The sequence below is a fragment of the Bubalus kerabau genome, chromosome 19, assembly GCF_029407905.1.
Source record: "Bubalus kerabau isolate K-KA32 ecotype Philippines breed swamp buffalo chromosome 19, PCC_UOA_SB_1v2, whole genome shotgun sequence".
NCBI classification, from domain to species: Eukaryota; Metazoa; Chordata; class Mammalia; order Artiodactyla; family Bovidae; genus Bubalus; species Bubalus kerabau.
The window spans coordinates 59578319-59603958 of record NC_073642.1 but is presented as its reverse complement, the minus strand read 5'-3'; the positions used below and the strand labels follow the sequence as shown (position 1 = coordinate 59603958).

Below are 25640 nucleotides of genomic sequence, written 5' to 3'. Positions count from 1 at the left end.
CACTTCCCTGAAAGGTAGTAATAGCAGCACCAGGCCAGCAGAGGGCACAGTACCCTGACTCACGGTTCACAATGTTGTATTCTTCTGCACATCATCAATTCAAGGACGGGCAATCATGTCCTTTGGGGGACTGATACAAACACTGAAAAAAAGTGAGTCTCTCTCCTTCTGATATCAGATTACCAGTTAGAACAAGTAACCTGCAGCTGCAGTGGCCATCTTTTCCCTGCCATAAAGAAACTAAAGCAGGAAAGAAGAAAGCAGAGCAAAAAAAAGAATTTTTTAAAAAGAGAGAGAGAGATTAATTTAATGACCACCTTGGGACTCCTGGATCCAGCCAGGCCTGAAGCCCTCACACTTCAGACTTATCCTTCAAGAGACCCAATATAAATTCTTTTCTGCTTTAAAGCTGTTTGAGTTGGGTCTGTCATCTGCAGTCAAAAGAGAGCTGATGAATAAACATGTGGGGAAGAGGGAAGGGAAGGTGCTAGGTTTCAGAGTTGCATGGTCTTGGATTTGAATCTCAAGAGCAGCTCCCTTAAGGTCCATGTGCCTCAGTTTCCTCGTCTAGAGAAGAGTAATAATAATAGTATCATTTCACAGAGTCGTGAGGATCAAATGAGATAATCCATGGGAAGCACTCCACTACTTTTATTCCACGTCTATCTTCCCCTCACACTATTGCCCCCCTTGAAGGTAGGACCTTCTGGGCTGGACTCGTTCCCAGACCAAGCTCAGCGCCTGGTTCTTCACGGGTGTGAGCACCATCATGCTAATTAAGGACACCTGTGGCTTCTGCACCCACTGCCATCCAGGCAACCACAAACCCTGACGTAACTCCAGCCACATTTTGCTATTAAAAAATCAAACCTCAGGGAATTGAATGCAGAAGAAAGTTAATTTGCAGCATTGCTGTGTTTACTTAAATTTCCTGGAAAAGGCTTCCATTGGTTAATGACTTGGGGGAGGGGACCACCAAATGGTGAAGGCCACTGGCCCCCCTCTAACCATTAACCAGCTGGGAAGCTGACCAACAGGATTTAGCAGCAGCAGCCCCGCTGGCTTACTGTACACCTGACATGATCCAGGACAGCAGGACCAAGCCAGCAGTTGCAGCCTGAGCCCACTGCTGACCGTGAGTAACAGCTGCCCGGCCTCCAGAACCAAGCCATGACTGCGTCTTGCTCACTTGAATTTTTTTTTTTTTAAATGGGGCATGGAGCCTTAGGGCAACCAGCAGTGACAGGAGACAACCCTAGAGACGGTTTTCCAGAGTCTGTGGGCCACCCACAGGGGTTTTGATTTTTCCTGGGCTCCTGTCTTGCAGGAGTTGACTCGGCGCTAAGAGCCATTCCCAGCTATCACACAATGCCCCTAAGGCCAGCCAGACAGCCATTAACAGCCTCTGAGACAGAGTCTGAGAGCTGGGATGGATCGGCACAATAGAGTGCCCCTGCCGGGGGACACAGGCAGGGGAGGGCAGTGCCCAGGTGACCCAGCACAGACTGTACCCTACAAAGCTGCACACACCTCCTCCCTGGGTGACCTGGGGCAAGGATCCTGCAGACAGAACGGAACTACCAGCATTTCAGTACACAGTCCGAGGTTTAAATGCACAGGGCCTGGGACTGTGCCTGACTTGTACAGAGCATCTAGAAAAATAGAGAACACAGTGGGTGTGTACTGCATGTGTGACTTCAAAAATGAGGGACAAGGAAGACATACATGAAATGAAATCCATGGATGATATTGATATTCTGCATGTTTACGTTGCTGGGTTTTCACTCTAAAGAAAGGCAGAACAAGCTATGTAGTCAGATGGCTGGGCTTGGGATTTCAGCTCTCACTCCCTGGGCCTCAGTTTTCTCATCTGTACAATGGACCCAGGATAACCCAGGAAGTGAGGTCATTAAAGAAAGCACTGTTAACAGCTGTGGCTGATATTCACAACAGTCTTGTGAGGTGGGTAGAGTTTTAATCCCCATCTTGGAGGATTAGTACAGGAGGGGATTAGCACAGGAGGGTATGAGGCATGAGGACAGAGACAGCAGGAAGAGAAGGGAAGAGAGAAGAATTTCTACTGGGGGCAAGCCCATCCCATTCCAGGCTGTGAACTGCATCAGGTCCTTGCCCAAGAAGGGGCCAAAGATGAGCATGGAGATGGCCAGGACTGAAGCAAAGATCTCACTACAGTCTGACAGGGGCAGTGACAGAGAGAAGCATAGAGGAGGGCTTCCTGGAGGAGGTAAGGAAGTGATCCAGGCATGACAGGGAGGGGACAGGCCAACAGAGTGCAGAGACTGGAGCCACATGGGGCAGGACTGGAACTGGCCCATCTTTGTCTCCAGTTCTCAGGCCAGAGCCAGGCTTTGCAAACATTGGCGAATGGAATGACCTCCCTGGCCTGACCCAGGCAGAGGGATGAAAGTCTGATACGTGCTTGGAGGACACCCCAAGAGACACAGTGTTGCTATGACTGAGATTTCAACAGGCCAGATTTGGGGTTGGGGGGTGAGGCAGAACTCTCTGGGCAATGTGAGTGAGGATCATCCCTGCCTGGGAGCAATGGGAGTCCCTGACAGCTTTTCTGCAGGAGGCTGGCCCATCTGCTTGATTCTGGAAACATGCCCTGGCTGCAGAGGAAAGAAAGGTTGGCAGGAGGTGAGCAGGAGGCATGGAGATCAGGTCGGGGAGGAGGGGCAACTGGGAGGGATGCCAAGTCCCAACTCTGGGCTCTGTCCTAGAACTGGAGAAGAAGACAGACCCCAGAAAGGTGGACGGTCAAATGGGCCAGGCCAGGGGTAGGTGTTGTTAGCAACTCTATTTTATATCAAGGAAACGGGCAGAGTTTAAACAGTGCACCCAGGTCACCTGGGTCATAAGATAGTGCTGACTCCATCTGACTTGGTCTGCCATGAAACCTGGGAAAATGGAGATTGTCTGTAAGCCAGGCAACTGGGCAGGGAGGGGGCAAGGCGCTTATCAAAGCCAAGAAGCCAGGAACAGGAATTGTATTTACACCACGTGGAGGGAGGCAGGCAGGGGGGTTGAGAGGGGCTCAAAGAGAGGTTCTCATGAAGTTCTGGGTTTGCAGTGGGCCAGGAAAGGGCCTCAGGGTGTGTTCCGGAGCAGACTAGTGTCCCACCTTCAGTGTGCATGCATTCTCCTGGGGGACTGGTTTCACTGTGGGTTCCCAGCCCCATCCCAGCATAGCTAGTCCTGCAGGTGGGGTGGTGCAGGGGGACCTGCTTCTCCTATAAGCATCCTTCCTTCATAGGAATATGGGGGCGTTCCATAAAGCACAGGGCTTGGGACCACTGGCCTTTCAGACAGGGTGTCTGCTTACTGATTCTGACCTTGGCTGTATTTTTTGGAATCATTTTATCAAACCTTTTTAATGGCTTATCATTAATTTTTTATTGTGATAAGATATATAAAGACTGAGCCTTTCAACCAGGTTTAAGTGTGCAGTTCTCTGGTATCAGGTACATTCACATTGTTCTGTAACCATCACCACCATCCATTTGCAGGACTTTTTCATCATCACAAACTGAAACTCTACCCATTGAATCCTAACTCTCCATTTCCCCCCCTCCCCACCCCCAGTGCTGTTAACTACTAACCTACCTTGGGTTTCTATGAACTTGACTGTTGTAGGGCTCTCATGTGGCTCAGTCAGTAAAGAATCTGCCTGCAATGCAGGAGACATACTGATCTCTGCCCCCTGGTTCCTAGCACCGAGTTCCTAAAACCCTTGTAATTCCCCAAGTGATAAGAACGCGAGAAGCATCTTCTGCTCGAGTATTTGGTCTTTGACCCTGCTTCCTGAGGCAGAGCTCCAAAATCCCTTGGCATTTCCTGGGTGGCAGCAGTGTCCTTTGCTCTAATGAGGAGATGCTGGGTGACCTCCTGGATGGGTGACCTCCTGGATGGCCTCAGGATGGGGGCGGGTCACCTGAAAGACCAAGTCATGACTGGAACTTGGAACTTTCAGCCCCATCCTGCAGGAAAGGGCGAGGGGTTAGAGATTACGTTCATGATCAATTCCACCTACGTGATGAAGCCTCCATAAGCATGCCAAAGGTGTGGGGTTCAGAGAGCTTTTGGATGTAAATGGCTAGAGGTGTACATACAAGCCACAGGGACAAGAGCCCCTGTGCTTAGGACCCCTCTAGACCTTGCCTTACTCTCTTTATCTGGCTGTTCATCGTTATTATACCCTTTACTTTTTATTTATTTTAAATTTTTAGTGGAGTATAGTTGATTTACAATGGTGTGTTGATTTCTGCTGTACAGCAAAGTGAATCAGTTATATATACACAAGTATTCACTCTTTTTTTAGCTTCTTTTCCCATGTAGTTCACTGTGAAGTATTGAGTCGAGTTTCCTGTGCTATACAATAGGCTCTTCTTAGTTATTTTATAATAGTAGTATATGTATATTAATCCCAATCTCCCCATGTATCCCTTCTCCCTCACTTTTCCCTGGGTAACCATAAGTGTGTTTTCTGTATCTGTGACCCTATGTAAGCTCATTTGTAACTTTTTTTTTAGATTCCATATATAAGGAATACCATATGATATTTGTCTGTGTCTGATTTACTTCACTCAATATGGCAGTCTGTTGGTCCATCCATGTTGAAGCAAATGGCCTTATTTCAGTCGTTTTATGGCTGAGTGATATCCCATTGTATATATGTACACATCTTTATCCATTCCTCTGTCAAAGGACATGTCCTGATGACTGTAAATAGCGCTGCAGTGAATGTTGGGGTATGCATCTTTTTGAATTATGGTTTTCTCTGGATATATGGTCAGGAATGGGATTTCTGCATCATATGGGAGCTCTATTTTTAGTTTTTTAAGGAATCTCCATACTGTTCTCCATAGAGTCTGGACCAATTTACATTCCCACCAACACTGTAGGAGGGTTCCCTTTTCTCCACACCCTCGCCAACATTTATTGTTTGTAGATTTCTTGATGATGGCCATTCTGATCTTGCATTCCAGGAATTAATCCCACTTTGACATAGTGTAAAATCCTTCTACTACGCTGCTGAATGCTGTTTATTAACATTTTGTTGAGGGTTTTTACATCAATGTTCATAAACAATTGTCTGTAGTTTCCTTTTCTTATCGTGTCTTTGTCTACCTTTGGTATCAGGGCAATGAATGAGTTAAGAAACATTCCCTCCTCTTCAGTTATTTTGGAAAAGTTTGAGGAGAATTTGTGCCAATTCTTCTTTAAGTGTTTGGTAGAATTCAAAACTGAAGCTGTATAATCCGGGTTTTTCTTTGTTGGGAGGTTTTCAATTACTGATTCAATTTCCTGACTACTTAAAGGTCTATTCAGATTTTCTGTCTCTTTGTGATTTAATTGTGGTATGTTTTGTGTTTCTATAAGTTTTACATTTCATCTAGGTTATCCAATTTTTTGGTGTATAACTTCCAATTTTTTCATAGTATTCTCATAATTTTTAAAAAATTTCTGTGCTATAGGTAGTAACAAACCATGTGCTCACCAGGACCTGTGGTGAGTGTCTGAGTGTCTCCTATGGAGGATGGGTAAGCAGTGGACTGCTGCAGGGACAGGGGCTCTGGGTGCAGTAGACCTGGGTATGGCATAAACCCTCTTGGAGGAGGTCACCATTAAACCCACCATAAAGCTGCCAAAACTTACATAGGACTGGGGAAACACACTCTTGGAGGGGACAAACAAAACCTTGTGCACACCAGGACGCAGGAGAAAGGAGCAGTGACCCCACAAGAGACTGACCCAGACTTGCCTGTGAGTGTCCAGGAGTCTCTGGTGGAGGCGTGGGTCGGCAGTGGCCTGCTGCAGGGTAGGGGGCACTACCTATGAATGAAGCAGTGCCTGCGTGGGACCTTTTGAAGGAGGTCTCCATTATCTTCATTACCCCCACCATAGTTTGGCCTCAGGTCAAATAACAGGGAGGGAACGTAGCCCCACCCATCAACAGAAAATTGGATTAAAGATTTATTGAGCATGGCCCCACCCATCAGAACAAGACCCAGTTTCCCCTCCAGTCAGTCTCTCCCATCAGGAAGCTTCCATAAGCTTCTTATCCTTCTCCATCAGAGGGCAGACAGAATGAAAAACAGAATCACAGAAAACTAACCAATCTGCTCACATGGACCACAGCCTTGTCTAACTCAATGAAACTATGAGCCACGCCATGTAGGGCCACCCAAGACAGATAGGTCATGGTGAAGAGTTCTGACAAAACGTGGTCCACTGGAGAAGAGAATGGCAAACCACATCAGTATTCTTGCTTTGAGAACCCCATGAACAGTATGAAAAGGCAAAAAGATAAGACACTGAAAGATGAACACCCCAGGTCAGTAGGTGCCCAATATGCTACTGGAGATCAGTGGAGAAATAACTCCAGAAAAAATGAAGCAATGGAGTCAAAGTAAAAACAACATTCAGTTGTGGGTGTGATGGGTTATGGGAGTAAAGTCTGATGTTGTAAAGAGCAATACTGCATAGGAACCTGGAATGTTAGGTCCATGAGTCAAGGCAAATTGGAAATGGTCAAACAGGAGATGGCAAGAGTGAATATCAACATTTTAGGAATCAGTAAACTAAAATTGACTGGAATGGGTGAATTTAACTCAGATGACCATTATATCTACTATTATGGGCAAGAAAACCTTAGAAGAAATGGAGTAGCCATCATAGTCAACAAACAAGTCTGAAATGCAGTACTTGGATGCAATCTCAAAAATGACAATGATCTTGGTTCGTTTCCAAGGCAAACCATTCAATATCACAGTAATCCAAGTCTATGCCCCAACCAGTAATGCTGAAGAAGCTGAAGTTGAATAGTTCTATGAAGACCTACAAAACCTTCTAGACCTAACACCAAAAAAGATATCTTTTTCATTATAGGGAACTGGAATGCAAAATTAGGAAGTCAAAAGATACCTGGAGTAACAGGCACATTTGACCTTGGAATAGAGAATGAAGCAGGGCAAAGTCTAATAAAGAGTTTTGCCAATAGAATGCACTGGTCATAGCAAACACCCTTTTCCAACAACACAAGAGAAGACTCTACACATGGACATCACCAGATGGTCAATACAGAAATCAGATTGATTGTATTTTTTGCAGCCAAAGATGGAGAAGCTCTATACAGTGAGCAAATACAAGACCAGGAGATGACTGTGGTTCAGATCAGGAACTCCTTATTGCCAAATTCAGACTTAAATTCAAGAAACTAGGGAAAACCACTAGACCATTTAGGTATCAGTTCAGTTCAGTTCAGTTCAGTCGCTCAGTCATGTCCAACTCTTTGCAACCCCATGGACTGCAGCACACCATGCCTCTGTGTCCATCACCAACTCCCAGAGCTTACTCAAACTCATGTCTATTGAGCCATCCAACCATCTCATCCTCTGTCATCCCCTTCTCTGCCAGCCTTCAATCTTTCCCAGCATCAGGGTCTTTTTCAAATGAGTCAGTTTTTCAAATCAGATGGCCAAAATATTGGAGTTTCAGCTTCAGCATCAGTTCTTCCAATGAATATTCAGGACTGATTTCCTTTAGGATGGACTGGTTAGATCGCCTTGCTGTCCAAGGAACTCTCAAGAGTCTTCTCCAACTCCATAGTTTAAAAGCATCAATTTTTCAGTGCTCAGCTTTCTTTATAGTCCAAGTCTCACATCCATACATGACTACTGGAAAAACCATACCTTTGACTAGACAGATCTTTGTTGGAAAAGTAATAGCTCTGCTTTTTAATATGCTGTCTAGGTTGGTCATAACTTTTCTCCCAAGGAGCAAACATCTTTTAATTTCATGGCTGCAGTCACCATCGGCAGTAATGTTGGAGCCCAAAAAACTAAAGTCTGTCATTCTTTCCACTCTTTCCTCTTCTATTTGCCATGAAGTGATGGGACCAGATGCCATGATCTTAGTCTTCTGAATGTTGAGTTTTAAGCCAACTTTTTCACTCTCCTCTTTCACTTTCATCAAGAGGATCTTTAGTTCTTCTCCGCTTTCTGCCATAAATTTGGTGTCATCTACATATCTGTGGTTTTTTATATTTCTCCTGGCAATCTTGATTCCATCTTGTGCTTCATCTGGTCCAGCACTTCTCATGATGTACTCTGCATATAAGTTAAATAAGCAGGATGACAATATACAGCCTTGACATACTCCCTTCCCAATTTGAAACCAGTCTGTTGCTCCATGTCCAGTTCTAACTGTTGCTTCTTAACCTACATACAGATTTCTCAGGAGGCAGTTCAGGTGGTCTGGTATTCCCATCTCGTGAAGAATTTTCCACAGTTTGTTCTGATTCACACAGCCAAAGGCTTTAGCATAGTCAATAAAGGTATTATTATACAGTGAAAATGACAAATAGCTTCAAGGGGTTAGATCTGATAGACAGAGTGCCTGAAGAACTATGGATGGAGGTTCGTGATATTGTACAGGAGTCAGTGATCAAGACCATTCCCAAGAAAAAGAAATGCAAAAAAGGCAAAATGGTTGTCTGAGGAGGCCTTACAAATAGCTGTGAAAAGAAGAGAAGTGAAAGACAAAGGAGAAAAGGAAAGATATACTCATCTGGATGCAGAGTTCCAAAGAATAGCAAGGAGAGGTAAGAAAGCCTTCCTCAGGGATCATTGCAAAGAATAGAGGAAAACAATAGAATGGAAAAGACTAGAGATCTCTTCAAGAAAATCAGAGATACCAAGGGAACATTTCATGCAAAGATGGGCACAATAAAAGACAGAAATGGTACGGACAGAAGATATTAAGAAGAGGTGGCAAGAATACACAGAACTATACCAAAAAAGTCTTCATGACCCAGATAACTACAATGGTATGATCACTCACTTAGAGCCAGACATCCTGGAATGCGAAGTCAATGTGAAGCCTTAGGAAGCATCACTACGAACAAAGCTAGTGGAGGTGATGGAATTCCAGTTGAGTTATTTCAAATCATAAAAGATGATGCTGTAAAAGTGGTGCACTCAATATGCCAGCAAATTTGGAAAACTCAGCAATGGCCACAGGACTGGAAAAAGTCAGTTTTCATTCCAATCCCGAAGAAAGGCAATGCCAAAGAATGCTCAAACTACTGCACATTGCACTCATCTCACATGATAGCAAAGTAATGCTCAACATTTTCCAAGCCAGGCTTCAACAGTATGTGAACCATGAACTTCCAGATGTTCAGGCTGGATTTAGAAAAGGCAGAGGAACCAGAGATCAAATTGCCAACATCCATTGGATCATCAAAAGAGCAAGAGAGTACCAGAAAAATATCTATTTCTGCTTTATTGACTATGCCAAAGCCTTTGACTATGTGCATCACAATAAACTGTGGAAAATTCTTCAAGAGATGGGAATACCAGACCTCCTGACCTGCCTTCTGAGAAATCTGTATGCAGATCAAGAAGAAACAGTTAGAACTGGACATGGAGCAACAGACTGCTTCCAAACTGGGAAAGGGGTATGCCAAGGCTGTAAAGTGTCACCCTGCTTATTTAACTTATATGCAGAGTACGTCATGAGAAATGCCAGGCTGGATGAAGCACAAGCTGGAATCAAGATTGCCAAGAGAAATATCAAAAACCACAGATACGTAGATGACACCACACTTATGGTAGAAAGTGAAGAAGAACTAAAGAGCCTCTTGATGACAGTGAAAGAGGAGAGTGAAAAAGTTGGCTTAAAACTCAACATGCAGAAGACTAAGATCATGGCATCTGGTCCCATTACTTCATGGCAAATAGATGGGGAAACAGTGGAAAGCGTGACAGACTTTAGGTTTTTTTGGCTCCAACATTACTGCCGATGGTGACTGCAGCCATGAAATTAAAAGACGCTTGCTCCTTGGAAGAAAAGTTATGACCAACCTAGACAGCATATTAAAAAGCAGAGACATTACTTAGCCAACAAAGGTCCATCTAGTCAAAGCTATGTTTTTTCCAGTAGTCATGTATGGATTTCAGAGTTGGACTATAAAGAAAGCTGAGCACTGATGAATTGCTGCTTTTGAACTGTGGGGTTACAGAGTCCCTTGGACAGCAAGGAGATCCAACCAGTCCATCCTAAAGGAAATCAATCCTGAATTTTCACTGGAAGATCTGATGCTGAAGCTGAAACTCCAACACTTTGGCCACCTGATGTGAAGATCTGACTCATTTGAAAAAGACCCTGATGCTGGGAAAGATTGAAGGCAGGAGGAGAAAGGGACAGAAGATGAGATGGTTGGATGGCATCACTGACTCAATAGACATGAGTTTGAATAAACTCCAGGAGTTGGTGATGGACAGGAAAGCCTGGCGTGCTGTAGTCCTTGGGGTCGCAAACAGTCGGACATGACTGAGCAACTGAACTGAACTGAACTGATAAGTAATAATGCCCCTACTTTCATTTCTGCTTTTGGTAATCTGAGACTTCTCTCTCTTTGTTGAATTAGTCTAGCTAAAGGCTTATGAATTTTGTTAATCTTTTTGAAGATTAGATTTTATTATAATTATATACTAATATATGGTTATAATACTATACAATATCATATTTTGGCTTCATTGATTTTCTCTAACTTCTATTTATTTATCTGTGCTCTAATTTTTACTGTTTCCTTTCTTCTGCTAGCTGTACTCTCTTTTGGTTCCTATTTACATGGATTATCTTTTTCCATTCTTTTCATTTTCATATATGTACCTTTGGATCTAAAGTGAATCTTTTGTAGTGAGCATATATTTGTTTCTTTTTTTAAAATCCATTCTGTCGATCTCTGTCTTTTGACTGGAGAATTGTATCCATTTACATTAATTACTCATATGGAGGAAATACTTGGTCATTTTCCTATTTGTTTTCTATATGCCTTATAGTTTTTTGTCCTTTATTTCCTGTATTACTAATATATTTTTGTGTGTTTAGTTGATTTTTTGGATTACATAGGAAGATTTATATTCCTTAATACAAAGGAAGGAGTTTAATTACCTTCCACTTCCCTCGGTGCATGTGCTGTGTGGTGCTCAGTCATGTCCAACTCCTTGCGACCCTATGGACTGTGTAGCCTGCCAGGTTCCTCTGTCCATGGGATCCTTCAGGCAAGAATACTGGTGTGAGTTGTCATGCCCTCCTTCAGGGGATCTTCCCAACCCAGAGATTGAACCCAGGTCTCCCACATTGCAGACAGATTCTTTACCATCTGAGCTACCAGGGAAGCCCAAGAATACTCAAATGGGTAGCGTATCCCTTCTCCAGCAGGTCTTCCTGACCCAGGAATCAAACTGGGGTCTTCTGCATTGCAGGCATATTCTTTACCAGCTGAGCTAGCAGGAAAGCCCCTCTCTGTGCACACTCTATAACTATATCTTTTCAGGTTTTAATGGAAATTGCATTTAATATGGTAAAGTTATAACACTCTCATTTGACTTTATGCCAGATCATCTTCAATAACATACAAAATTGCTCTTATATAGTTCCATTCCCGTATCTTTTCAGTCATATAAGTCACAAATTACATCTTTATTCATTGTGTGTCCAAGATGATACGTGAATAATTACATTTTGTGTGTCACTCTTTTAAATCTTATAGAAAACATAAACAAGTGGAATTACAAGTCAAAATTATGCTAGTTTTTATACTTACTCATATATTTACCTTTTGCAGAGATCTTTACTTCTTCTTACAGAACCTATTTACTTTCTGGTGTTCTTTCATTTTAACCAGAAGTACACCCTCTAGCATTTCTCATAGGAGAGGTCTAGTGGTAAGCTCCCTCAGCTTTTGTTTATCTGGAAATGTCTTAGTTTCTTCCTCACTTTTGAAGGACAGTTTTGACTGATAGAGTATTCTTGGCTGATAGTTTTTTTTCTTTCAGAACTTTGAATGTATTAGTTGAGTGGGTATTTAACCTTTCTGAGCATCTATTCTGCCTGCTGCCACTGCTGTGTTGCTTCAGTCGTGTCTGACTCTGTGCGACCCTATAGACGGCAGCCCATCAGGCTCCACCGTCCCTGGGATTCTCCAGGCAAGAACACTGGAGCGGGTTGCCATTTCCTTCTTCAATGCATGAAAGTGAAAAGTGAAAGTGAAGTCGCTCAGTCGTGTCCGACTCTTAGCGACCCCACGGACCGCAGCCTACCAGGCTCCTCCGTCCATGGGAGTTTCCAGGCAAGAGTACTGGAGTGGGGTGCCATTGCCTTCTCTGTCTATTCTGCCTACCTAAAATCAAAATAATCCTTTATACTTTGTTGTTGGTGAAGCAATATTTTGGGCACATTGTTTGGTATTTGAAAATCACAGCAGGTGCAATTCATACTTTCAGGTGAGGAAATCAAGGCCCAGAGTTCTGACTTGCCCCAGGTCACACAGCCAATGTAGAAGAAGAAATTGGAGCTTGAGTGGGGTCTTTGCTAGGGCTTCTGCCTACCACTTGCCATGCCCCACTGCCTCAGAGGACCCACATCATCTAATGAGCATCTCTGATTTTGCAGGACCTGGCCATCCTGGACAATGCTACCCACCCTGTACACCTGTCTCCTCTGGCTGTCTACCAGTGGGCTCTGGACCGTCCAGGCTAAGGGCTCTGACACTGACATGAGCACAAGGAACCCTCACCGGGACTTGGCTCCAAACAATGTTGACTTTGCCTTTACCCTGTATAAGCACTTAGTGGCCTCAGCTCCCGGCAAGAATGTCTTCATCTCCCCTGTGAGCATCTCCACGGCCTTAGCTATGCTGTCCCTGGGCGCCAGAGGCTACACACGGGAGCAGCTTCTCCAAGGCCTGGGCTTCAACCTTACTGAGATGTCCGAAGCTGAGATCCACCGGGCCTTCCGGCATCTCCACCACCTCCTCAGGGAGTCAAACACCACCTTGGACATGACCATGGGCAATGCCTTGTTCCTTGACCACAGCCTGGAGCTTCTGGAGTCATTCTCAGCAGACACCAAGCACTACTACGAGCTGGAGGCCTTGACCACAGATTTTCAGGACTGGGCAGGAGCCAGCAGACAAATCAACGAGTATATCAAGAATAAGACGCAAGGGAACATTGTGGACTTGTTTTCAGAGTCAGATAGCTCGGCCACACTCATCCTGGTCAACTACATCTTTTTTAAAGGTACCCCTCACCCATCCCATTCAGTTAAAGCCATCAAAGCCCAGAGTGTACTCTTAGGCAAAGTCTTTGATCTTACAAAGCACATACATGTCTGAAGAGTCTCCATCTTCACCATGATCCTATTAGAAAAGTGAATTACATCACCCTCACCAAGGATCGAAATGACACTCAGAAGAACAGTTTGTCCATGCTCTTGCAGGTTGGTTTAAGGCCCACATGTAACCATGAACCCTCTGAGTGCCTCATGGTCTACAGATATTAGCCAAGTTCTGACTGAGAGTCAAGCACTTGGTCAGGGGCTGAAAATACAGTCTAGAACCAGACAGACAGCCCACACTCTCAGGAACTTCCAGACAGCCTATTAAACACTTCCCAAGCCAGCTCTGACCAAGATCCCTCTCAGTCAAACCACAGCCCCTCCTCACCAACTTGGAGCAAAATTTTCCAAAGTGCCTGTCCATAAAAATCACCATGGAGACCTGTTAAAATGACAGATCCTGGTGTCCATGCCAGATCTACTGGAGCAAAACTGCAGCAAGAATGTTCTAGAATTTGTATTTTTAACAAGGCCCCCTCCCCCAATCATTTTTATGAACAGGCAGCTTGGGGGTATACTAAACTTTGGTAGCTTAAACAGCACAAATGTTAGGCTTGTTACTTGTGTGTGTGTTTTGAGGATTTTAACATCTGCTCTCTTAGCAACTTTTAAGTTTATGTTGGTGTTAGTGTGCTAGTCACTAGTCATGTATGACTCTTTGCAATCCCGTGGACTGTAGCCTGTCGAACACCTCTGCCCATGGGATTCTACAGGCAAGAATACTGGAGTGGGTTGCCATTCCCTTCTCCAGGGAATCTTCCCGACCCAGGGATCGAACCTGGGTCTCCCACATTGCAGGCAGATTCTTTACCAACTGAGCCACCAGGGAAGCCCCAAAAGTGTTATTAACTGTAGTCACCAAGCTGTACATTAGATTCCTGAAACTTACTCATTTTGTAACTGGAAGTTTGTACCTGTGACCACCTTCACCCATTTCTCCCATCATCCTATTCCCTGTTTCTGTAAGTTCTATGTTTTTAGATTCCACATATAAGTGACAGCGTAGTATTTGTCTTTCTCTATCTGATTTATTTCACTGAGCATAATGCCTTCAAGATTCATCCATGCTGTCGCAAATGGCAACATTTCCTTCTTTTAAGGGCTGAATAATATTCCAGTCAGTGTGTGTGTGTGTGTGTGTGTGAATATAAATTCACTTTTCTTTATTCATTCATCAATGGATATTTAAATTGTTTCCATATCTTGGCTATTGTGAATAATGCTTCAGTGAACATGGGAGTTCAGGTATCTCTTCAATATAGTGGGTTCATTTCCTTCTGATAATTCCTAGAAATGGAGTTGCTGGATCATGTGGTAGTTCTAGTTTTAATTTTTTGAGGAACCTCCATAATGTTTTCCATAAGGGCTGCACCAATTTACATTCCCACCAATAAGGCACGAGGGTTCCCCACATCCTTTTACCCATATCCTCACCAGCACTTGTTTTCTTTTTAATAATAGTCATCCTGACAGGTGTGATGCAATATCTCATTGTGATTTTGATTTGCATTTCCCTGGTAATTAGTGGTATTAAGCACATTTCCTTATACTTATTGGCCATTTATATTTTATCTTCTTTGGGAAAAAAATATCCAATCAAGTCCTCTGCTTAGTTTTAAATTTGATTGTTTGAGGCCTCTTTTGCTATTGAGTTGCATGAATTTCTTACATTTTTTTGGATATTACTCCCCTTATCTAATACATGTTTTGCAAATATTTAATTCCATTCCGTAGGTTGCCTTTTTTCTTTGTTGACTATATCCTATGTAGAAGCTTTTTGGTTTGATGTGATCCCATTGGTTTATTTTTCCCTCTGTTGCTATACTTTTGCTATCTTACCCCGCCCCCCCCCCAAAAAATCATAGCTAAGATTAATGTCAAAAAGCTTCTTTTCCCCTAAATTTTCTTCTAGGAGTTTTATGGTTTAAGGTCTTCTGTTTAAGTCTTTAACACATTTCAAGTTAGTTTTTGTGAATGATGTAAGATAGGTGTTCAATTTCATTCTTTTGTACATGAATATCCTTTTCTCAGCTCCATTTATTGAAGAGATTATTTTTTCCCCTTGAGTATTCTTGGTTCCCTTGTCATATATTAGCTGACTATATATGTGAGGGGTATTTTAGGCTTTCAGTTCCGTTCCATTGGTCGATGTGTCTGTTTTTATGCCTGTACCATATAGTTCTGATTACTATAGCTTTATAATATGGTTTGAAATCAGGAGGTGTGATGCTTCCAGCTTTCTCTTCTTTCTCAATATGGTTTTGGCTATTCAGGATCTTTTGTGATCCCAATCAAAAGACAATATTCTTTACACTTGCCCATGGGAGGACCAAGGAATCTAGGAATGTTTGCCTGGAAATGTTCCTGGATGCTCCTGTGAATTCTCCAGGCCATGTCTCCCACTAGACTATGCACTCTTGTGCATGGCATCCTCAGCTCCTTGGGCACCCAAGTGCCTTTTCATAGTGCTTGGCACATGAAAGGAACTCAGCAGTGGTTGCATAGAAGTTCTGCAACACTGGTAGAGGGAGGACCTTCTTGAGCCTAAGGGAGAGTGAGAGACAGCTGGCAGGACAGGGGCTGACAGGGTATTATTTGACACAGGGCTTTTGTCTCACAATTTCTAAGCATTCTCATGACCACAATGGGACTGAGTTGATAGAAAATAATATTTCCTGGTAATAAAATCAGAAAGAGTTTGAACATCTGAAAGAAGAGCAGACATTGACAGGAGCGTGGGTTGCTTGATTATACACAGATGTTCTATGATAAAGCAAAGCTAATTAACAAGGCCCTGTTTAAGCTGAGAGATACTTTGAAATGTTTCCAGCAAGCCAGAATAATAATACAAATGAAGAATGGTGCAGCTTTCATCACTAAATTTAGGACATGGACAGTGTCCCTGGCGTGTTCCTTACTTAGTGAATTGTCTTAACAGCTCTTTTTCAGAGAACATTAGAAACATTGTTAAAAGATATTCCAGGGATTCATCCTTGCTGTCTCCAATTTCCCTTCATAAATTCCTAGGAATTTTCAAGAAGAAAAATCCCTTAAAGTAGAAGTTAGATGGCATTCTAAATTTGGTTTACTACCAAGCTGGATATACGATACACTTGCTTCTAGAAAAGAAATACTCAGTAAAAAGCACACAGCAAACTTTTAAGTATGGAAAACCTAGCACTAAAAAATATTTCATCCACAATTTTTTGGCTGTGAGTTGGAGCCATTGGCCACAAAACACACACCGCTTTAGTTCTGAGGAGTCCAGACTTCCTTTGTTTTAGTTCAGTCACTAAGTCATGTCTGACTCTTGCAACCCCATGGACTGTAGCCCACCAGGCTGCTCTGTCCATGGGATTTCTCAGGCAAGAATACTGGAGTGGGTTGCCATTTCTTTCTCCAGGGGATCTGCTGGACCCAGGGATCAAACCCATGTCCCCTGCATTGGCAGGCAGATTCTTTACCACTGAGTCACCAAGTAAGCCCAGAGGATGGCCTGAAAGCCCATAAACTATCTCACGTGCTGTGAGACAGCCTCAGTCATGGAGATGGACCAGGCGCAGTCCCTGAGTCTCCAGGATCTGCATCCATTGCTCCTTACCCTGCATCCTCTGGCTGTTGCCTGTCATCTCCCTTAGAAGCCCTTCCAGGGTGCTGAGGCTGCCTCAGAACCAAGAATTTTGGCCTCATGGTCCAGAGATCCCACAGGTGGACGATGGAGAATGTCTGCTTGGAGCTATGCTCTGGCCACCTTCAGGCAGCCTCAGTTGGAAAACAGTGACCTCACAAGGGTTTCTGGGTTGGAGGTCAAGGGCAGCCAGAACACTTAGGGTTTTCTGGAGTCAGGGTCCTCATTCATCTCGACCTGGGGAGATAGTCTAGAGCCAAGGAGGCCCTGGTGAGACTCAACCCATGTCTAAATATCCAAAAACCTGTCATCTCCAAGAGGACTTGGAGTTGCTTGGAATAAACTCAAGGGCTGAACAGGCTCAGCAGGCAGGCATTACCATCAGGCAGGCTTTGGCTTCATCTAAGGAGCAACTCCGGTGGCTCAGATGTAAAGAATCCACCTTCAATTCAGGAGATCTGGGTTCAGTCCCTGGGTTGGGAAGATTCCCCTGGAGAAGGGAACAGTTATCCACTCCAGTACGCTTGCCTGGGGAATTCCATAAACAGAAGAGCCTGGTGGGCTACAGTCCATGGGGTTGCAAAGAGTCGGACATGACTGAGTGAGTTTCACAAGGAGCAACTTCCTTCCCACCAGTATTAACCAGTAGTGGAAAGTCCCATCAATTACAGTAGTGAGTTTCCCATCACAAGAGGAACAAACAGATTGCATGATGCTGTTGTGGAATGTGGTGAAGGGAATATGAGTCCAGGTGGGGATGGGAGTCTGAGACCTTGAAGGACTCATCTCACCCTGATCCTGTCTCTAGGAAATGTGCTGTGGCCCTTGGGGCCACTCAGGAGGGGAGGAGGGGCCTGCAGGAAAGTGGGTACAACTGACTGGGTGACCAGGCTGCCTGCTGTGCTTCTGTGGCCAGGACATCAGGGGGTGAGGATGGAATGGTTGATCAGTTCCCCCAGCACTACTTCCAGAGCCCTCCAAGCCAAGATCCACTCGATCCAAAGTCTAGTGTACTGAATCCCACTCCCAAATCCCAGGACTGGCATTCTCTGTTTTCTCTCTCTCCTTCCATTTTTAGAAGTCAGTCTCAGAAAACATACTAATCCTCAGTGTATCCCAAAGGAGGATGGATCAGGCTTTACACCTCTGGGAATTTCACATCCTAGCACAAAATTCCAGCAGCTCTGTTGAGGACTTCCAGGTGGAGGAGGCCACTGCGTAATTTGTTTGGTGGTCATCCCTGGTGCTCTGATGCCACCCAAGCTGTGCTTTCCTCCTGCTCTCACAGGCCTGTTTTCTCCCCTCCCCGTCCCTCCTCTCCCCAGGCATGTGGGCGCACTCCTTCGACCTGGAAAACACCAGAGAAGAAAACTTCTATGTGAACGAGGCGACCACGGTGCAGGTGCCCATGATGTTTCAGTCGAACACCATCAAGTACCTGAATGACTCGGTGCTCCCCTGCCAGCTGGTACAGCTGGACTATACAGGCAATGAGACTGTCTTCTTCGTGCTCCCAGTCAAGGGGAAGATGGAGTCGGTCATCACCGCACTGAGCCGGGACACCATTCAGAGGTGGTCCAAGTCCCTAACCATGAGGTAAGCCCTTAGCCAACTGAGTTTCTGCAGTTCCCAGAAAGTGGGGCAAGTAGAAAAGGGACCCATCTAGCTATCCTTCTACCCCTACACTTGCCCTCCAGGGCTTATTGTTTCCCTGTGTGCTGGGTTCTCTGACCTAGAAGTCACACTTGTTTATCCACCTGTTGATTGACACAGGGATGCTCTGGGGCATTCCACAAAGGGAGGTCCTTCTTAATCAGGAAGTTGATAGCTACCCCCTGTATTATCACATCTTTCATCTTTTTCTTAAACTGACTTCACAAGCCCACACTGATCCATTCTGTTACCTTGCTTACCTGCCACCAAGCACTGCTAAAGATTCCTGAGAGACCATAAAAATACATAATGAAACTACTGACCATGGTACCCACCCTGGAAACAAAGCAAAGCCTGAAAGTGAAAGTCCCTCAGTTGTGTCCAGTTCTTTGCGACCCCATGGACTGTCCATGGAATTCTCCAGGCCAGAATACTGCAGTGGGCAGCCTTTCTCTTCTCCAGGGGATCTTCCCAACCAGGGATTGAACCCAGGCCTCCCACATTGCAAGTGGATTCTTTACCAGCTGAGCCACAAGGGAAGCCCAAGAATACTGGAGTGGGTAGCTATCCCTTCTTCAGCAGATCTTCCCGACCCAGGAATCGAACCAGGGTCTCCTGCATTGCAGGTGGATTCTTTACCAACTGAGCTATCAGGGAAACACACAAAGCCTATGAATGGTTAAATCACTTGAGGGATCTAACGCTTCTTCCATCAATCAACCAATCAGTAAATAAGTAAGAAAGTAAGGACATAAGTACATAATAAACTCATTTTTCCCAGGAGCCCCTGAGCTAGAGGGAAATCAAAATTATAGTCAAGCTTGTGTCCAGCCCTGATCCTCACCTTGGAGGAGGGAGCAGATGTTCTCAAGAAGACGGTCTTCACTCTTGGGAGATGGGAGTTTTGTCTATGCATGAGCCCATCAACATGAGAACTGGTGGGGGAGAGGATGCAGACTCAAGGGGAAGAGGGGCTGTAGGAGAAGGAGGCTGCCCTTGGATCTAGAGTCTCTCAAGAAGGCTCATGGGGCAGGCACCATATCATTCATCCATCCATCCATTCATTCAGTATCCATATGTGGAAGCAACTGCAGAAGGGATGTACTCTAGAGAAGAAAGAAGATTCTAGTGGAATTATTAGTGGTACAGTGACGTAAGCTCTGTCAGAGCAAGAGAGGGAAGGAGAGGCATAATGTATAAAACTTGGGGGAGGGTGGGAAACTGGACTCTGCCCCGGGAAACTGGGCTCTGCCCCAGGAAACTGGGGAAGGGGCTGCAGAGCGGAAGGCTTTCACTTTGAACTGAGCCTTAAGCCTGAGTAAAAGTTCAGTCAGCACGAAGCACCCCAGGATCACGGGTGGAAGAGGTAACAGCACCAGCCAAGTCAGGGAGACCAGGACCCGAGCACCATCAGCAGCAGAGGATAAGACAAATCCCTCTCAGATGAACTTTGTAATCCAAGAATTTTGCAGGCTGAAAAATCTAGAAAAAAGCTCTTGTACTTTGTTATGGACATAGGCTTTGTGTTCCATGGTTTGGGGTTCTTTTTATTATAAATGATCCTCTTGGAGAGCTGCTGAGTGCTGGTGCTTCTGGAGAGGTTAATCCAGTTCCAGAGTGGACAGGAAGTCCTAGGGCATTCTCCTTCAGGGAAGAGAGCTGTGGTCAGCTCTGTGTTCCACAGAGATCCCCAGAGCCACATGGGGGCCATGGAAGGCATTCTTAGTGTCCTTGGACCAACCATCCCTCCCTCCAGGGTGTGTGCATGTGAGCCCATGTTTGGTCCATCCGTCCATCCATCCATCATGTGCTCAGTCGTCTGACTCTTTGCAACCCCCTGAATGCCAGGTTCCTCTGTCCATGGGATTTTCCAGCCAAGAATACTGGAGTGGCTTGCCATTTCCTCCTCCAGGGGATTGTCCCAACACAAGGATCAAACCCATGTCTTCTGCATTACAGGTGGATTCTTTACTGCTTGAGCCATTGGGGAAGCCCCATATGTTTGGTCAATAGTAGGGATCCATTTGCCAGTTTTTCTGGTCAACCATCCCATCCCTACCTCACCTTCACCTCTCGAAGGGACCCTGTAATTCAGGTACAGCCCCACCAGGTGGTGATAATGCTCTGATTCAAATTCTAAACCCTGATGTATTGAAAATGAGACAAAGGATACCCTTTCTCTTTACTCCAAAAATAATCTCTAAACTAAAATATTTAAAACAACATTCACCAGTAACATGTGCCATTTTCTTCTAGATTTTTGGAAAATAAACATTCAAGATAAAACTTTGCACCTTTAGACATCATATGTGATTGGGCATCTACTTTATCCCAATGATGTCACCCACAGCTCCTCACCTTCACACTCATGCAGTCACTTCTCACTTCTCACCACTCCCAGCATCACTGCCCCTTCCCCACCATGCTCTCCAATGGATCTGAGCTCAGCATCCTTCAGAGCCCAGCTGATACCCCACCTCCCGCTGGAAGCCCCTGGGCCCTACTCACAAGGTGCTCTCGTGAGAGCCTTCCCCCGGGTCCCCTTGCTCAGCTGTCACCTTCCTGCTGCCGGCAGGTCATGGGGACAGCTCTCGGGGTAGGGCGATGGGGCTCCGAGGCAACAAGTCCTGAAGAATCATAGTCCTGCTGCTTCCCAGGGGTGTGACTTTGGAGAAATTCCTCAGCCTCGTTTTGAGATTCAGTCTCTCAATCTGGAAATTGAAGATGTTGACTCCACTTTGTAAGGTTGCGCAGCTTAAGCGAGGTAAAGGAGGTCAGGAAGGTGAGCCAGGAGCTGCCCAGTATGGGTCTGCCTCCCTTATCTTCTGTGGCTATTGCTCATCTAGATAAGTCCCACATCTCGTTGGCCTTGGATTCCGCCTCAGTTCCCCAGGTTGGCAGCCTCCAGGCCTCCCCAGGGTGGCTTATGCTCAGTGCAGAGCAACTCTCCGGCCTTCCCTCCCACAATGGACAGCACGTGCCTTGTGACTGACTTCAGGGTTTCAGGCATCCTCTCTCCCCTATGTGGTGTAGATGAGGACAAGCACAGAGAAGGATGGGACTTGGCTAAAGCCACACAGCATTAGCAGCACGGCTGGGGCCAGGACCGCTGCTCCCTGCTGCCTGTTCCCTCCACGCCTCCGTTTCTCCCAGGGGATGCTTGAGGTTCCACAGGACTTTTTTTTTAATTAAAGTACAGTTGATACACAGTATTGTGTTAGTTTCAGGTGTATAGCAAAGGGATTCAGTTATATATATCCTTTTATTGTTATTTTCCATTATAGGTTATTATAAGATAATGAATACAGTTCCTGTGCTATACAGTAAATCCTTGTTGTTCATCTAATTTATATATGGCAGAGTCTATCTGTTAATCCCATACTCCTAATTTATCCCTCCCACCCCTTCCCTTTTGTTAACAGTGTTTGTTTTCTAGGTCTGTGAGACTCTTTCTGCCTTATAAATAAATTCATTTGTATTATTTTTTAGATTCCACATATAAATTATATCATATAGTATTTGCCTTTTTCTATATGACTTATTTCACTTAGTATGATATTCTCTAGGTCCATCCATGTTGCTGAAAATGGCATTAATTCTTTCTTTTTCATGGCTGACTAATATTCCATTGTATATATACACCACATCTTTATCCATTCATCTGTTGAAGGACACTTAGGGTGTGTTGTCTTCTGTAAAGAGTGCTGCAATAAACATAGAGGTACAGCTATCCTTTCAAATTAAGAGTTTTCTCTGGATATATGCCCAGGGGTGGGATTGCTGGATCATATGATAAATTTTTAGTTTTTTAAGGAAACTCCATACTGTTTTCCATAGTGGCTGGACCAATTTATATTCCCACCAACACTGTAGGAAGGTTTCCTTTTCTCCATGCCCTCTCTAGAATTTATAAACTTATTATTTATAGACTTTTTAAATGATGGCCATTCTGACTAGTGTGTGGTGATGTCTCAGTGTGATTTTGATTTGCATATCTCTAATAATTAGCAATGTTGAGCATCTTTTCATGTGCCTGTTAGCCATCTGTATGTCTTTTTTGGGAAAATGTCTATATAGGTCTTCTGCCCATTTTTTTGATTGAGTTATTTGGTTTTTTGATATTGAGTTGTATGAGTTGTTTGTATATTTTGGAAATTAAGCCCTTGTTGGTAGCATGATTTGCAAATATTGGCTTCCACCCCATAGGTTGTCTTTTCATTTTGTTTATGGTTTCCATTGCTGTGCAAAAACTTCTGTTTTATTTGATCCTATTTTTTATTTTTGCTTTTATTTCTCTTGTCCACAAGGACTTCTTTAGGGATTCTTTCCTTCAGGGTCCAGGAGTTTAGCTGGATTGAGTGGAATCAGCTCCAAGAAAGAGCTGAGAAGAAAGGACTTTGCAATTCAGAGGCCCAAAGTAGAAACTGCTTGTGTGTTGCAGGGAGTGGCAGATGCTGCCTCCTGTCCTGTCCCCTCCCCTGTCCCCAAAGAGCAGGTCCAGCAGGGAGGCAGGTCATCCCAGGGGAAACAGGAGTCTGGCTGACCAGGCCCAGCCCAGGAAAGTCTAACCCCATCTGCTTACCCGAGCAGCCAGGTGGACCTGTACATCCCAAAGATCTCCATCTCTGGAGCCTACGACCTTGGGGGCATCATGGGGGACATGGGCATTGCAGACTTGCTCAGCAACCGGACACATTTCTCTGGCATCACCCAAGAGGCCCTGCCGAAGGTGTCAAAGGTAGGTGTCTTTACAGCCCCTCCTTCCCCTGCTACCAAAATTTACAGTACAAACAATAATAAGCAACACAGAGCCCATCCATGAACAGGTCACTAGAGCCCAGGCTGAGAGGTTTTCTCCAGGCCTCCAGTTTACAACAGGCTAAACGGAGACTCAGCAAGAACGTGACCTCCCTCAGGTCATACAGGAAGCTGGGGACAAAGCAGTAGCACAGTTCAGCGTCCACCTGTTCTGCCAGGCCACACAGAGGGGGCTCTGCGGAAGACAAAGTCATCACGGCAGGACTACTAGCAAAAGGAAGGGTCTACATGAGATCACACTGAATCTCCACCCTTCAGCTTTAGGTTCTGTCACTCAGAAAATATTAATGAACATGTTCCATGTGCCCCCACCTGGGCTAGATACTAGGGATGCCTCAGACAAGGCCCTGCCCTCACAGGATCTTACCGTCCTATGGATGACAAAAAAAAAAAGAGAGAGGGGACAGGAGAGTGAGAGTAGCCCCCGCCCTCACGCACACAGATCCTGACCACTGTGATGCCTGGCACACGGTGTGTGCTCAACAGTGCCTGTGTGTGAAGGACTCAGTCAAACTGCTACCTCCTTATAAGGTGGCTGCAACCCCAGTTTCTCAGAGGAGGAATCTCTGGGAGAGTGAAGGTCACAGAGGCAGTAAATAGAATAACATATGACTCAAAACCTCACATTCCCAGGACACACTGCAGGGGTTCCTAGCCCAGCTCAGCTTCTCCCTAGCCATGTGGGGCTCGTTACAGAGTGCACCGAGCCTCTGATTCCCAGCTGCTCCATCCAGGAGAGTCCTGTCCCTTCGTTGCTGTTGTTTACTTGCTAAGCTATGTCTGACCCCTTGCAGCCCCATGGAGCCCGCTCGGCTCCTCTGCCCATGGGATTCTCCAGGTAAGAATACTGGAGTGGGTTGCCATTTTCTTCTCCAGGGGCTCTTCGCCACCCAGGGATCAAACCTGCATCTCCTGCATTGGCAGGCAGATTCTTTACCACTGAGCCACCAGGGAAGCCATCCTATCCCATAGGTAGTGTTATTTAATCAGCCAGTTCTGATCTGTCCAAGGCTTTTAATACAAGCCACTCAAGAGTTTTACTGGCTTGAGAATATCTTCTAATTTTGATTATAACTAGGGATGTTTGAGAAGTCACAGATGACCCTTTCCCCTACAGAGTGGGGACAAGCCTTTTGCATAAATCAAACCCTTGTATTTACTGGCAAAGTGAAGAGGGAACGAGGTCTCCGTCCACCAGCCCAGGACCCAGTAAGGGACGCCCAATATGGATGCTGAACTCCAGTTTCAGCCCCCAGTCCTTTTATCTCCGTTGGTGGGCTCCACCTGCCGGTTTTCTAGGGAGGCAGCCTAGGTGTGACCTGGGTCCCGGAGGTGGACAGATTCCGGCGCTAGTCCTGGGCTGCCACATAAATGAGGAATCAGTAAGTGCCCTTCTCTGAGCCTCAGCTTCGCAGTCCAGAAAACTGAGGGTGGGAGGAGCTGAAGCGATGGAGCTCGGAAAGCTCCGCCCACGCAGCAGGTGCTCATCCTCCACGCGGGTCTGTTCCCACCAGGTGGTCCATAAGGCAGCGCTGCAGGTCGATGAGAAGGGCTTGGAGGCTGCTGCCCCGACCCGGGTCAGCCTGAGCGCAGCGCCCGGGCCGCTCACCCTCCGCTTCAACCAGCCCTTCATCATTATGATCTTCGACGACTTCACGTGGAGCAGCCTCTTCCTGGGCAAGGTTGTGAATCCGACCTAAGGGTGCACTCCCAGGAGCCAAGCTGCGTCTGACTCGGGCACCCAGACCCCACAGAAAGGGGTGGGAGGGCTCCCCCTAATCCTCCCCAGGTTCCCCTCTTGTAATAAATCACTGTCATTGCTACTGGTGACAAGTGTGGTTGAAGGGAAAGAGGGGGACAACCGATACATTGAGTAATATCAATATAATACTGTTCTGATGCAATTTTCTGGTTTTGATCTTTGTCCTACGGGTATGTGATATGTGGAAGCACCGTGAAAGGTCTATGGAAACATTACTATTTTTGTAAACTTTTGTCAGTTTGAAATTATTTCTAAGTAAAAACTTTAAAAAAGAAGGAATCATCCAAGTCAAAACACAACAGAAAGATGTATTTAAAGTGCTGGGGGTTGGGGGGTGCGGAATGTCATATCATTCAGAAAGCAAAAACAAAAAACAAAAAAATCCTTCAAAATTGAAGACAAAATAAAGGGATTTTTCAGAGAAATAAGAGCTGAGGAAGCTTACCACCTTTACTAAAAAATTTTAAGTAGTTCTTTACAGAGAAATAAGATGCTTCTAGATGGAAAGTAGGACGGACACAAAAGAATGAAGAGCACTGGAAAGGGTACACATGTGGACAAAGAAAA

The 25640-nt window shown here is 45.1% G+C and overlaps 2 protein-coding genes across 3 annotated transcripts in view; both read left to right on the top strand.

Annotated features, from left to right (window-relative positions):
* The window catches only part of DDX24 (DEAD-box helicase 24), a 326942-nt gene that overhangs the window by 30286 nt on the left and 271016 nt on the right, over positions 1–25640 (top strand). The window lies entirely within an intron of this gene.
* On the top strand, positions 848–25194 carry SERPINA6 (serpin family A member 6). Its single transcript, XM_055556572.1, has 5 exons — positions 848–1135; positions 12487–13115; positions 18166–18436; positions 23084–23231; positions 24826–25194. Exons 2-5 carry the CDS (start codon positions 12506–12508, stop codon positions 25009–25011), a joined length of 1215 nt encoding a protein of 404 aa, XP_055412547.1. The 5' UTR covers positions 848–1135; positions 12487–12505; the 3' UTR covers positions 25012–25194.

What these genes read in the sequence shown, in the direction of transcription:
- SERPINA6 (XM_055556572.1), top strand. Translation starts at nt 12,506, where the DNA reads ATGCTACCCACCCTGTACACCTGTCTCCTCTGGCTGTCTACCAGTGGG. An exon ending in TCCAAGTCCCTAACCATGAG is followed by an intron (nt 18,437 to 23,083) that starts GTAAGCCCTTAG and finishes TTACCCGAGCAG; the next exon opens with CCAGGTGGACCTGTACATCC. An exon ending in CCCTGCCGAAGGTGTCAAAG is followed by an intron (nt 23,232 to 24,825) that starts GTAGGTGTCTTT and finishes TGTTCCCACCAG; the next exon opens with GTGGTCCATAAGGCAGCGCT.